General features: G+C 46.7%; 1 protein-coding gene and 1 non-coding gene across 2 annotated transcripts in view; both read left to right on the forward strand.

Moving 5' to 3' along the window:
- The window catches only part of SNX6 (sorting nexin 6), a 72,260-nt gene extending 61,595 nt beyond the window's left edge, over nucleotides 1-10,665 (forward strand). Inside the window, exons 12-14 of the mRNA XM_050798115.1 lie at nucleotides 3,674-3,833; nucleotides 3,916-4,001; nucleotides 8,904-10,665. Coding sequence (XP_050654072.1) covers nucleotides 3,674-3,833; nucleotides 3,916-4,001; nucleotides 8,904-8,957 — 300 coding nt within the window. The 3' untranslated portion in view covers nucleotides 8,958-10,665. The remainder of the gene's footprint in view (nucleotides 1-3,673; nucleotides 3,834-3,915; nucleotides 4,002-8,903) is intronic.
- Nucleotides 10,666-14,113: 3,448 nt separating this feature from the next.
- On the forward strand, nucleotides 14,114-14,277 carry LOC126960246 (U1 spliceosomal RNA). The gene has a single exon (XR_007727813.1). It is a non-coding gene; the product is annotated as a U1 spliceosomal RNA (small nuclear RNA).

Raw genomic sequence — 14,277 nt, forward strand, 5'->3', positions numbered from 1 at the left:
GCCACCATGCCCGGCCTCTTCTATGTCTTGTCATGGCTTGATAGCTCATTTCTTCTTAGTGCTAAATAATATTCCATTGTCTGGATGTAACACAATTTATATTCTCAGAATATATGAAGAACTCTTAATAAAAAGAGAAGGCCGAGGCCGGGTGCAGTGGCTCACGTCTGTAATCCCAGCACTTTGGGAGGCCGAGGCGGGTGGATCATGAGGTCAGGAGATCGAGACTATTCTGGCTAACACAGTGAAACTCCGTCTCTACTAAAATACAAAAAAAAATAGCTGGGCATTGTGGTGGGTGCCTGTAGTCCCAGCTACACGGGAGGCCGAGGCAGGAGAATGGCCTGAACCCGGGAGGCGGAACTTGCAGTGAGCCAAGATCATGCCACTGCACTCCAGCCTGGTGACAGAGCAAGACTCCATCTCAAAAAAAAAAAAAAAAAGAGGGAGAAGGCCAGGTGCGGTGGCTCATGCCCATAATCCCAGCACTTTTGAAGGCTGAGGCGGGTGGATCGCGGAGTTGAGAGTTCAAGACCAGCCTGGCCAACATGGTGAAACCCCATCTCTACTAAAAATACAAAAAAATTAGCCAGACATGGTGGCGGGCGCCTGTAATCCCAGCTACTCGGGAGGCTGAGGCAGAGAATTGCTTGAACCGGGAAGCGGAGGTTGCAGTGAGCCGAGATCGTGTCACTGCAGTCTAGCCTGGGTGACAGAGCAAGACTTTGTCAAAAATAAAGAAATAAAAAGAGAAATAACCCAATTTAAAAATGGGCAAAGGACTTAAAGTTTTCTCCGAAGAAGATACACAAATGGCCATTAAACCATCAAAAGATGCTCACAAGCTGTCAGGGAAATGCAAATCGTTAGTATGAGATAGGCCTGGCGTGGTGGCTCACACTTGTAATCCCAACACTTTGGGAGACCAAGGCAGGTGGATCACTTGAAGTCAGGAGTTTGAGACCAGCCTGGCCAACATGGTGAAACCCCATCTCTACTAAAAATGTAAAAATTAGCCAGGCATGGTGACAGGCACCTGTAATCCCGGCTACTCAGGAGGCTGAGGTGGAGAATTGCTTGAACCTGGGAAGCAGAGGTTGCTGTGAGCCAAGATCGTGCCACTGCACTCCAGCCTGGATGACAGAGCACGACTCCGTGTCAGGAAAAATACGAGATATCACTTTATACCCACAAAGTGGCCTTCATTTAAAAAAGAAAAAAAAAACAAAACAGATAAGGCCAGGCACGGTGGCTCACACCTGTAATCCCAGCACTTTGGGAGGCAGAGGCAGGCAGATTACCTGAGGTCGGGAGTTTGAGACCAGCCTGACCACAGAGAAACCCCATCTCTACTAAAGATACAAAATTAGCCAGGCATAGTGGCGCATGCCTGTAATCTCAGGTACTCTGGAGGCTGAGGCAGGAGAATCGCTTGAACCCAGGAGGCAGAGGTTGCGGTGAGCTGAGATTGCGCCATTGCACTCCGGCCTGGGCAACAACAGCGAAACTCCTTCTCCAAAACCAAAAAACAGGTAATAAATGTTGGCAAGGATGTGACTGAGGAAATTGGAACTGTCATATGGTGTTAGTAGGAATGTAAAATGTGCAGCCACTATGGAAAACCATATGGCAGTTTCTCAAAGGTTTGATGTAGAGTTACCATATGACTCAGCAATTTCATTCCTTAATAGTGAGAAATGAAGCCATGTCCATATAAACACTTGTATGTAAATGTTCACAGCAGCATTATTAATTATGTCCAAATAGTGGTAATAAACCAAATGCCTATCAACTGATGAATGAATTAATGTGATATAGCCATACGTGAAGTACTATTCAGCAGTAGAAAGGAGTGAAACAGCTGGGCGCGGTGGCTCAAGCCTGTAATCTCAGCACTTTGGGAGGCCGAGATGGGCGGATCATGAGGTCAGGAGATCGAGACTATCCTGGCTGACACAGTGAAACCCCGTCTCTACTAAAAAATACAAAAAAACTAGCCGGGCAAGGTGGCGGGCGCCTGTAGTCCCAGCTACTCGGGAGGCTGAGGCAGGAGAATGGCGTGAACCCGGGAGGCGGAGCTTGCAGTGAGCCAAGATCACACCACTGCACTCCAGCCTGGGCGGCAGAGCGAGACTCTGTCTCAAAAAAAAAAAAAAGAAAGGAGTGAAACACTGATTTGTGCTACAACATAGATGAACTTGAAACATGCTAAGTGGTAGAAACCAGGCACAAAAAACTCACATGATTCCATTTTTATGAAATGTCCAGAATAGGTGAATTCCCCATTTCTACTAAAAATTCAAAAATTAGCCAGGCGTTGTGGCACACGCCTGTATTCCCAGCTACTCAGAAAGCTGTGGCAGGAGAATCGCTTGAACCCGGGAGGCGGAGGTTGTAGTGAGCCAAGTTCACACCACCACACTCCAGCCTAGGCAACAGAGTGAGATTCCATCTCAAAAAAAAAAAAAAAAAAAGACATGTCCAGAATAGGCAAATCTGTAGAGGCAACAAATAAGCGGTTGTCTAGGGATATGGGCACACATGGGAAAATGGCACGTGGCTGTTGATGGGCATGGGGTTTCATTTTGGGTGATGAAAGTGTTCTAAAATCGATTATGGTGATCCTCAATTCTGTGAGCTTGCTAAAAACCATCGAATTTCATATTTTAAATTGTGAGTTATGTGGTACATGGACTATGTAATTCAAGCTGTTACTTAAAAAGCGGGCTGAGTGCAATGACTCACGCCTGTAATACACTTTAGCAGGCTGAAATAGGAGGATCGCTTTGAGGCCGGGAGTTTGAGACCTGCCTGGACAACATAGTGAGGCCGTATCTCTACAAAAATATTTAAAAATTAGAATAACTTTGGGAGGCGGAGGCAGGTGGATCACAAGGTCAAGAGATGGAGACCATCCTGGCCAACATGGTGAAACCCCGTCTTTACTAAAAATACAAAAATTAGCCAGGCGTGGTGGTGCGCGCCTGTAGTCCCAGCTACTCGGGAAACTGAGGCAGGAGAATTGCTTGAATCCGCGAGGTGGAGGTTGCAGTGAGCTGAGATTGCGCCACTGCACTCCAGCCTGGTGACAGAGCAAGACTCCGTCTCAAAAAAAAAAAAAAAAAAAAAAAAAAATTTAGAATAACTTCAGAGGTTGCAGTGAGCCAAGATCATGCCATTGCACTCCAGCCTGGGCCACAAGAGCAAAACTCCGCCTCAAAAAAAAAAACTGGAGGCCGGGCGCGGTGGCTCAAGCCTGTAATCCTAGCACTTTGGGAGGCCGAGACGGGCAGATCACGAGGTCAGGAGATCGAGACCATCCTGGCTAACACAGTGAAACCCCGTCTGTACTAAAAATACAAAAAAAAAACTAGCCGGGCGTGGTGGCGGCGCCTGTAGTCCCAGCTACTCGGGAGGCTGAGGCAGGAGAATGGCGGGAACCCGGGAGGCGGAGCTTGCAGTGAGCGGAGATCCGGCCACTGCACTCCAGCCTGGGCGACAGAGTGAGACCCCGCCTCAAAAAAAAAAAAAAAAAAAAAACTGGAGTAACTAGCATGTAGTATATTCACTGTGTGGTAGCTCTGATGGTTGTGGTGGTGGTGACAGTGGTGGCTGGGTGTGACTACTGGAAACATGCAATATATATACTATTGTGAAGCATTCTGTTTTATAGGATCTCCTGTATCGAAGGTCTAGGTCACTAGTGGATTATGAAAATGCTAATAAAGCACTGGATAAAGCAAGAGCAAAAAATAAAGATGTTCTACAGGCCGAAACTTCCCAACAATTATGTTGTCAGAAATTTGAAAAAATCTCTGAGTCTGCAAAACAAGGTACTGTTATGTTAACTTTCAATCACAAGGTATGCTTTATGACTATTATGTAAATTAAATAATCCTAATTTCTTGTTCACAGAACTTATAGATTTTAAGACAAGAAGAGTTGCTGCATTCAGAAAAAATTTAGTGGAACTGGCAGAGTTAGAACTGAAGCATGCAAAGGTAGAGTTGTAATAAAGATGTAATAATTTAAGTTACTTGTAATTTAGAAATTAATCAGTTATGACATTGATAATTCTTTAATCTTAATTCTCATAGGGATACTGTGACAACTATTCCTGAATTGGAATTACATTTTCCAAGATTATTTCACTGCTTCAAAACAGTTGGTCTGGGTTTTTTGTTTTGTTTTGTTTTTTTGAGACAAGAGTCTTGCGCTCTTGCCCAGGCTGGAGTGCAGTGGCACGATCTCAGCTCACTGCAACCTCTGCTTCCCGGGTTCAAGCGATTCTCCTGCCTCAGCCTCCCGAGTAGCTGGGAGTACAGGTATGTGCCACCACACCTGGCTAATTTTTGTATTTTTAGTAGAGACATGGTTTCACCATGTTGGCCAGGCTGATCTCGAAATCCCGACCTCAAATGATCCTCCTGCTTCAGCCTCCCAAAGTGCTGGGATTACAGACATGAGCCACTGTACACAGCTAGTCTGGGGGTTTTTTTTGTTTTGTTTTGTTTTGTTTTGTTTTGTTTTGAGACAGAGTCTTGCCCTGTTACCTAGACTGGAGTGCAGTGTCATGATCTCGGCTCACTGCAACCTCTGCTTCCCAGGTTGAAGCAACTCTCCTGCCTCAGCCTCCCGAGTAGCTAGCCACCATACCTGGCTAATTTTTGTATTTTTAGTAGAGACAGGGTTTTCACCATGTTAGCCAGACTGGTCTTGAACTCCTGACATCAGGTGATACCTGCCTCGGCCTCCCATAGTGCTGAGATTACAGGCATCAGCCACCACGCCCGGCCTGGTTTTTTAAAATTGTATTTATTTAATTATGTTTTAGAGCTGGAATGTTGCTGTGTTTTCCAGGATAGCATCAAACTCCTGGGCTCAGTTAATCCTCCTGCCTCAGCCTCCCGAGTAGCTGGGATTACAGGTGTATGCCACCATGCCTGGCCCTCTGGTCTTTTTTACATTAGTTGTTTACTTTGAATTAAGCCTCTTCTTGTAGTTAATATAAAGTTTGGCCCAAACCTTAGAGTAATTTTAAGAATAGAGAATCTTAGAATTGAGAGGGATTTTAAAGATTATTTAATCAAGGTAAGAATAATATCTATATCATCTCCAATGGTCAGCTCTGAAAGAATCTAATACCTAATATGGAAACCAGTATCATTTTTTGACTAGTTTTTTTTTTTTTAAAGTCTTAATAAAAACATTTAAAAATTAGGCCGGGTGCAGTGGCTCACACCTGTAATCCCAACACTTTGGGAGGCCAAGATGGGTGGATCATCTGAGGTCAGGTGTTCAAGACCAGCCTGGCCAACATGGTGAAACCTCGTCTCTACTAAAAATATAAAAATTAGCTGGGTGTGGTGGCAGGCGCCTGTAATCCCAGCTACTCGGGAGCTGAGGCAGAATTGCTTAAACCCAGGAGGTGGAGGCTGCAGTGAGCCGATTGCGCCACTGCACTTCAGCCTGGACGCCAAAAAAAAATTTATTTAACATTTGCTATTTTTGTTTTCTGATTTCTTAGTCTAATAACCCTGTCAAAATGTTTTGATAAGTTTGGCATTGTTACTCTTACGGAGCCTGAGCTGGTTTCTAATATTCATTTTTATTTTTATTTTTTTTTAAAAAGAGGCCGGGCACAGTGGCTCACGCCTGTAATCCCAGCACTTTAGGTCAGGAGTTCGAGACCACTAGCTAAGATGGTGAAACCCTGTCTCTACTAAAAATACAAAAATCAGCTGGGCATGGTGGTGCACGCCTGTAATCCCAGCTTCTCCGGAGGCTGAGGTGAGATGATCGCTTGAACCCGAGAGGCAGAGGTTGCCGTGAGCCGAGATCATGCCACTGCACTCCAGCCTGGGCAACAGAATGAGATTCTGTGTCCAAAAATAAAAATAAAAAGTTATGAACTACCAGAAGTTTTGCTATACATCAAGGGTTGGCAAACTACAGCCCATCTTCTTTTGTAAAGTCTGTGAGACAGGAATGGTGTTCCCATTTTTAAATGGTTGGGATTTTTTTGTTTTTTGTTTTTTGTTTTTGAGACGGAATCTCGCTCTCTCGCCCAGGCTGGAGTGCAGTGGCGCCATCTCGGCTCATTGGAAGCTCCGCCTCCCGGGTTCACACCATTCTCCTGCCTCAGCCTCCCGAGTAGCTGGAACTACAGGCGCCCGCCACCTCGCCCGGCTAGTTTTTTGTATTTTTAGTAGAGACGGGGTTTCACTGTGTTAGTCAGGAAGGTCTCTATCTCCTGATCTTGTGATCCGCCCGCCTCGGCCTCCCAAAGTGCTGGGATTATAGGCTTGAGCCACCGCGCCCGGCCTGGTTTTTGTTTTTAAGGTAGAATAATATGTCGGCCGGGCGACGTGGCTCATGCCTGTAATCCCAACACTTTGGGAGGCCGAGGCGGGCGGATCACAAGATCAGGACATCAAGGCCGTCCTGACTAACACAGTGAAACCCCGTCTCTACTAAAAAACCAAAAAATTAGCCGGGCGTGGTGGCGGGCGCCTGTAGTCCCAGCTACTCGGGAGGCTGAGGCAGGAGAATGGTGTGAACCCGGGAGGCGGAGCTTGCAGTGAGCCGAGATGGCGCCACTGCACTCCAGCCTGGGCGACAGAATGACTCCGTCTCAAAATAATAATAATAATAATAATATGTCATGACATGTATTAATTATGAAATTCAGATTTAAGTATCTATAAATAAAATTTTATCGGAAGGCAGCCAAGCTCATTCATTTATGCTTTGTGGCTGCTTTTACGTAGTAGCATACTGGAATTATTGAAACAGCCTAAAATACTTCTTATTTAGCCTTTTACACAAAAAGTTTGCTGAGTCCTGCTATAGACTGATGTCCGTGTCCAGTTTCCAGATTCTGCACTTTTTTTTTTTATTATTTGATATGGAATTTCGCTCCTGTTGCCCCAGACTGGAGTGCAGTGGCGTGATGTCGGCTCACTGCAACCTCTGCCTCCTGGGTTCAAGCGATTCTCCTCCCTCAGCCTCCCAAGTAGCTGGGACACAGGTGCACACCACCATGCCCGGCTAATTTTCGTATTTTTAGTAGAGATAGGGTTTCACCAGGTTGGCCAGGCTGGTCTCAAACTGCTGAACTCAGGTGATCCGCCTACCTCGGCCTCCCAAAGTGTTGGAATTGCAGTCATGAACCACCGCGCCTGGCCAGATTCTATACTTTTTTTTTTTTTTTTTTTTTTGAGACGGAGTCTTGCTCTGTCCCCCAGGCTGGAGTGCAGTGGCCGGATCTCAGCTCACTGCAAGCTCCTCCTCTCGGGTTCACGCCATTCTCCTGCCTCAGCCTCCCGAGTAGCTGGGACTACAGGCACCCGCCACTTCGCCCGGCTAGTTTTTTGTATTTTTTAGTAGAGACGGGGTTTCACCGTGTTAGCCAGGATGGTCTCGATCTCCTGACCTCATGATCCGCCCGTCTCGGCCTCCCAAAGTGCTGGGATTACAGGCTTGAGCCACCGCGCCCGGCCGATTCTATACTTTTTCAAGTTCTTTCTGACCTGAGTTCTCTGTATTTAGATTTCTGATAACTGTTCTATTAACAGTACTACTCAATCAGAGGTGATTTTGCCCCCCAGAGGACATTTTGCAATAGCTGAAGACATTTGTGGTTATCACAACTGGGTGTTCTATGGTTACTACCAGTACATGGTGGGCCAAGGATGCTGTTAAACATCCTACAGTGAAGGCTGGGTGCCGTGGCTCACCCCTGTAATCCCAGCACTTTGGGAGGCCAAGGCAGGCAGATCACCTGAGGTCAGGAGTTCAAGACCAACCTGGCCAACATAGCGTAACCCTGTCTCTACTAAAAAATACAAAAAATTAGCCAGTGTAGTGGCACACACTTGTAATCTCAGCTACTCAAGAGGCTGAGGCAGGACGATCGATTGAACCCAGGAGGCAGAGGTTGCAGTGAGCCAAGATCATGCCATTGCACTCTAGTCTGGGTGACAGAGCAAGACTCCATATCAAAACAAAGAAAGGCTGACGTGGTGGCTCATGCCTGTAATCTCAGCACTTTGGGAGGCTGAGGCAGGTGGATTACCTGAGTTCAGGAGTTCAAAACCAGCCTGGCCAACATGGCAAAACTCCGTCTCTACTAAAAATACAAAAATTAGCGGAGCATAGTGGCAGATGCCTGTAATCCCAGCTACTGGGGAGGCTGAGGCAGAATTACTTGAACCCGGGAGGCAGAGGTTGCAGTGAGCTGAGATGGTGCCATTGTACTTCAGCCTGGGCAACAGAGTAATACTCCATCTCAGGAAAAAAAAAGAAAAAAAGAAATTTACTGAAGAATCTGGTATGTAGAAAGTATAACTGTATGTGAAACAAATTATGTAATTTTATGTGTTTAACCCTTTATGTGTATATAATGAATGGCTGTTTTTAAATTTCTTTTTTTTTTTTTTTTTTTTTTTTTTTTTTTTTTTTTTTTTTTTGAGACGGAGTCTTGCTCTGTCACCCAGGCTGGAGTGCAGTGGCCGGATCTCAGCTCACTGCAAGCTCCGCCTCCCGGGTTTACACCATTCTCCTGCCTCAGCCTCCCGAGTAGCTGGAACTACAGGCGTCCGCCACCTCGCCCGGCTATTTTTTTTTTTTTGTATTTTTTTAGTAGAGACGGGGTTTCACCGGGTTAGCCAGGATGGTCTCGATCTCCTGACCTCGTGATTCTCCTGTCTCGGCCTCCCAAAGTGCTGGGATTACAGGCTTGAGCCACCGCGCCCGGCCTGTTTTTAAATTTCTAATGTATCGATAAAGTCATATGACTTCTAACACTATATTTTATGTGGTTTCTAACAGTGTATTTTCAGTAGGAGTCTTCTAGATTGTTTGGACTAAAATTTATAATTTATTTTTTATCCCTTTTTTAGGGTAACCTACAGTTGCTGCAGAACTGCCTGGCAGTGTTAAATGGAGACACATAAGCCACACTCCGCCTTCCTGTTAAAAAGGGCTGCCTTCCTTCAAATGTTATTTTTGTTTTCTTAATGATGTTAAGCATTTATGCTCACTGGAAACCAACAGAAAACAGCTGAAAAAGTGCATCTACTCCTCTTTTTCTGAGAAACATGGAGCAGCACACACCTAGGCGATGCCAGTCTGTGTGCTGTGATGCTGCACTGTGTTCTCCACGACAGTGGTCCATCATCGTGCACTTGTCATACTCAGAAGTCCAAAGTTCATTCTTCTTTAAAGTAGCCTCTATAACTCTGTTTATTTTATAAATAGTATTCCTTATGGCTGCCAATCTTATTTACCTTTAAATAATTTCTGAAGTTTAATCTTTTCAGAATGCATTGTTCAAACAAGATGAAGATTGCCTTTTTTGACTTTTTTTTAATTTTGTTTTTAAAAGCATTATATACCACCTTAGTTCATTCATGTATCCTGGTAAAGCATCTTAATCAGACTTATTTTTAATTACTGAATATTTCTTAGAAGTTTTGGGACAGATTTTATGTAATCTTTATAAGTATGATTTCTGAAGAAAAGCAAATGCATTAGTATGTTTGCCTTAAACTTGTAGACTAAACCAATTATTGTAAAATAAACAGCGATAACAGTGATAGTTTTTAACTCTCTGGTAATTGTATCACTCTGGAAAATGTGGAGTAGCTGTAATAAATCTACTCCTATATAATGCTTTACAGTGCAGATCTTAGTTTTTCTTTTTTCTCGTTTCTTTTGAAATGGCATCTCGAACAAAGTCCACCAATCCCTTTACAAAAGAATGAACTGCTCCTCTGTGTGTACTTCATAGAAGGTGGAATCGGACAGAGGCAGGTTAGCGACAGTTATTCCTGAAATACAGGAGCAAAGTACAGTCTGTTGTGGTTTCCAGGATTCCACGCCTAGCTCAGCCAATTAAGCATGAGACATATACCAGTGAGCCACTTAGTAGTTATGCGAGTGGATAGATTGGTATGTAGAGGGAAAGAGGTCTGCTGTAAAGAACAACACTTGTTTGTCTGTGGGGAAAGAACAGTAGAATACTTGAGATGAAAGTTGGCATACAAATAGGATACTGTCGCCAGTAGTTATATTACAAACACTGTCGGCCTTTCTAATGTGAATGAACATTACTGTCATTCCTAGTTTAAAGTTAGGTTGCGTGGTTGGATTTTTCCACTATCTTTTTCTAATTTTTCTACCATTTGGAGACCCATAGGGATTTGGGCCTGTCACCCCTTGGATGGGTTCCTAGTTTGTTTACATTTTCCTGAACCCTCCTGAGCGCCCATTCTTGGTCTAGTCCCCGGTCGTGATGATTCCACACTTCCTCAGCAGCATGTTCTCTTGTCTCATTCATGAGCTGATCAGTGTTTCGTCTCTTTAACTGACGTGTTCCCCAGTGCTGTTTGAACTGTTGATTTTCCGTTGCTGGCTGAGTGCGTTTTGTCCTTCACATAACCTTCACTGGTAAAAATAAGCCCATGTGATGTCCACCAGTGGATGAAGGCAGGACCAAGAGCCCTAGCTTCTGGATCCAGGTCTAGCCCCTTCATCTGCTGCTCTGTGGCCCAGGGCAGGTTTGCTTGACCTCTGCCTCAGTTTTCTACTCTAAAGGACATATTGACCTACCTCACAGGGGTGTTGTGAGGATTAATAAACGTTGGTACTGTGCTTTGGAAATGTGAAAACGCTGTGTAAATGTTAAGAAATACTAAGTATAGGGCCAAAAGCTATACAGTGTTTCACTTACCCATTTGCTATTCTGTACCAAGGTGATCTTTTCTGGGGAAGGAAGTAGAGTGGAAGGTGCATCCCTCGGCCCCTGGTTTACATTGTTAGAGTGCTTATTGTGGGAACGCACTCTAAAACGTGGGGCGTAGAATGAAAGCAGCAGTCCAGTGGTCCTGCCTTTTCTGCAGTTTCACTTTTCTTCAAGTTACAGCAGTTACCTGAAATCTGAAAACATTAAATGAAAAACTGCAGAAACGATTTATGTTTTAAATTTTATGTTGTTCTGAGCAGCGTGATGAAATCTGTTGCCGTCCTACCTGGAACATTGAGTCACGCCTCTGTCCAGTGTGTCCATGCTGTATACACTGTCCACCCATCAACCACTAAATAGCTGTCTTGGTTGTCAACATAACAGATCACAAGAAGATTGAGGTTGGGTGCGGTGGCTTACCCCTGTAATCCCAGCACTTTGGGGGTCCAAAGTGGGAAGATTGCTTGAGCCCAGGAGTTCAAGACCAGCCTGGGCAACTAAGCTAAAACTAAATCGCTATCGCTAAAAAAATTTTAAAACTTTTTGGCTGTCAGCAGTGGCTCACGCCTATAATCCCAGCACTTTGGGAGGCCAAGGGGGGCGGATCACGAGGTCGTGAGATCAAGACCATCCTGGGTAACAGGGTGAAACCCGGTCTCTACTAAAAATAACAAAAAATTAGCCGGGCTTGGTGGCGGGCGCCTGTAGTCCCAGTTACTCGGGAGGCTGAGGCGGGAGAATCACTTGAACCCGGGAGGCGGAGGTTGCAGTGAGCTGAGATCGTGCTACCGCACTCCAGCCTGGTGACAGAGCGAGACTCCGTCTCAAAAATGTGTGTGTGTGTGTGTGTGTGTGTGTGTGTGTGTGTGTGTATTACATTAGAAGAAAAGCAAACAAGTCTAGAGAGTTGGTTGTGGTCCTAGGACTTGTAACAGGACACGTAAACTGGAGCTGAGGCTGCCATCGTGGGGTGACCTTTGGGGATTCTATGCGCTGATGCTGAGCAAGCAAAGAGAAGCAAGAGTTTGGAGCAAACAGAGAGAAGCAGGGAGGCTTTCCGTGACCCCCCTGTCTAACATGTTAAGCCCTCAACCGCAGCCTTTTCTCTCCACGCCCTCTTCTCTATCCCGTGGTCCACGTTTTTCCCCCTTCTGCTGCATATTACTTGTCTGCTCACTGTCCGTCTCCCCGTTCCATTTCTCTATTGCTTCCCGAAAAGACCACCCTCAAAACGTAAGGGCTTTGCAACAACAATGATCATGCATTTCTATCCCCAAATCCACAGTTTTGATGTTCTGCTCCCTGATGCCTAGGGTCTCGGTTGGGGACTGAAACTGTTTCCATGTATTTCTCTCCACAAAGCCTCGGGCTTCCTCACGACAGGGCAGCCTGCGTAGTCAGCCTTCTTCCATGACGGCGCAAACCTCCCAGACGATTCCCGGAGACCCAGATGCCTTTGGAGCTGTAAGGATGCCTCCCACCCAGCCTCGGGAGCCCCTGGACATCGCTTCTGCCAAATGCCGTTGTGCATAAGGCCAAACCAGATCCAAGGAGAGGGGAATTGGACTCTACTTCTCAGTGGGAGAAGTAGTAAAGAAGAAAAAGTTCTCGGGTTACTGTCCAAAAAAATCGGCCGGGCGCGGTCGCTCTGGGAGGCCGAAGCGAGCGGATCACCTGAGGTCAGGAGTTCAAGACCAGCCTGGTCTGCTAAAATAAAAAAATTAGCCGGGCATGATGACGGGTGCCTGTAATCCCAGCTACTCGGGAGGCTGAGACGGGAGAATCGCTTGAACCCGGGGAGATCGCGCCACTGCACTCCAGCCTGGGCGGCTGAGCGAGATTCCGTCTCAAAAAAAAAAATCGAGGACGGCTCACCATCTGAGCATAAAATGAAGGTTGAACAGATTACCTAGAATATCTCAGATCGGGTGAATTGACTATAAAACATAACAGTGGCCGGGCATGGTGGTTCACGCCTGTAATCCCAACACTTCGAGAGGCTGAGAGTGGGCAAATCACCTGAGGTTGGGAGTTCGAGACCAGCCTACCAACATGGAGAAACCCCGTCTCTACTAAAAATACGAAATTAGCCGGGCGTGGTGGCGCATGCCTGTAATCCCAGCTACTCGGGAGGCTGAGGCAGGAGAATCGCTTGAACCCGGGAGGCGGAGGTTGCGGTGAGATGAAATCGCGCCATTGCACTCCAGCCTGGACAACAAGAGCGAAACTCCGTCTCAAACAACAACAACAACAACAACAACAAAACAACAACAATAATAATAATATAATAATAATAACAACAGTGTATTTACAGATTTTCCCAAGTGTTTAAACACGGTCTGTTGTCCAGCGTTATACACTTAACTCGACCAGTGCACGCACGGTTTGCATAGTGGACAACTTTGTACTTTGTCCTGATTTTTTTTCCTTCAAAGTAAGAGGCTTGATTCTCCTCCGACTCCACCCGGCCCCTCTCCTTTAGGTTCTCCTGTTAGTTGCAGCCATTTCTGACAGGCCTACCAGGGAAGATGCTCAAGGAAAACGATGTTCTGTCAAGCTGCTTGGGGAAATCTTAGTGCTTAATGTTTAACCGGGGGGAGGAGGGGAACCTCATAATAGTTGTGTCCTGTGGGGAAGACTTCTGTTGGGCTGGCGAGAAGAGAAGGGGCCGAAACTTGCTTTTTGCTGAGAGGAAGGTGAGCCCAAACCCGAGCCCCGCCCGGCCCAGACGCTAGGTCCCTCGGGGACTGGGCGGTGGGGCCGCAAGCTCTTTCTCTCTCTCCCCCCCCTCCTCTCTCTCTCTCTCCCTCTCTCCTCCTCTCTCCCCCTATTCTCTTCTCTTTTTCTCTCTCTCTTTCCCCCTCTTCTTCTTCTCGCTCTCTCCCTCTCGCCCTCTTCTTCTCTCTCTCTCTCTCTCACTGTCTCTCTCTCTCTCTCTCTCTCTGTGTGTCTGTCTCTCTCTCTGTGTCTCGGTGTCTCTCTCTCTCGTCCTCTCAGGGCTCCCTTTCAGGTCCCAGACTCCCGGCCGCGCCCCCACTTGCGCCCACCCAGCCCCGAGACACTCAGGCCTGTCCCTCAGTAGGTCCCCGGGCAGGCAGCTGGAGAGACCGGAGCGCCGGGGACGTCCCCCAGCGGGGGCGTGGCGTATGCAGATGAGCACGGCGCGCGGAGGCTGCCGGTCACGTTCGGTCTGGAATCCCACGTCCCGTGCGGATTTCCAAGTGCTGCCGGTGTGACTTTCCCTAGCAGCGAGGGTGGAGTAAGGGGACTGGAGAGGGTGAGGCGGCTGGGGCCGCATGAGAGAAGTGACCGTGTGTTAGAGAGTGGTGGGCACGAGAGTGTGAGAGGAAGCGGGAATGACATCTCATACTTACCTGGCAGGGGAGATACCATGATCACGAAGGTGGTTTTCCCAGGGCGAGGCTTATCCATTGCACTCCGGATGTGCTGACCCCTGCGATTTCCCCAAATGTGGGAAACTCGACTGCATAATTTGTGGTAGTGGGGGACTGCGTTCGCGCTTTCCCCTG

This window comes from Macaca thibetana, chromosome 7 (genome assembly GCF_024542745.1).
Source record: "Macaca thibetana thibetana isolate TM-01 chromosome 7, ASM2454274v1, whole genome shotgun sequence".
Lineage (NCBI taxonomy): Eukaryota > Metazoa > Chordata > Mammalia > Primates > Cercopithecidae > Macaca > Macaca thibetana.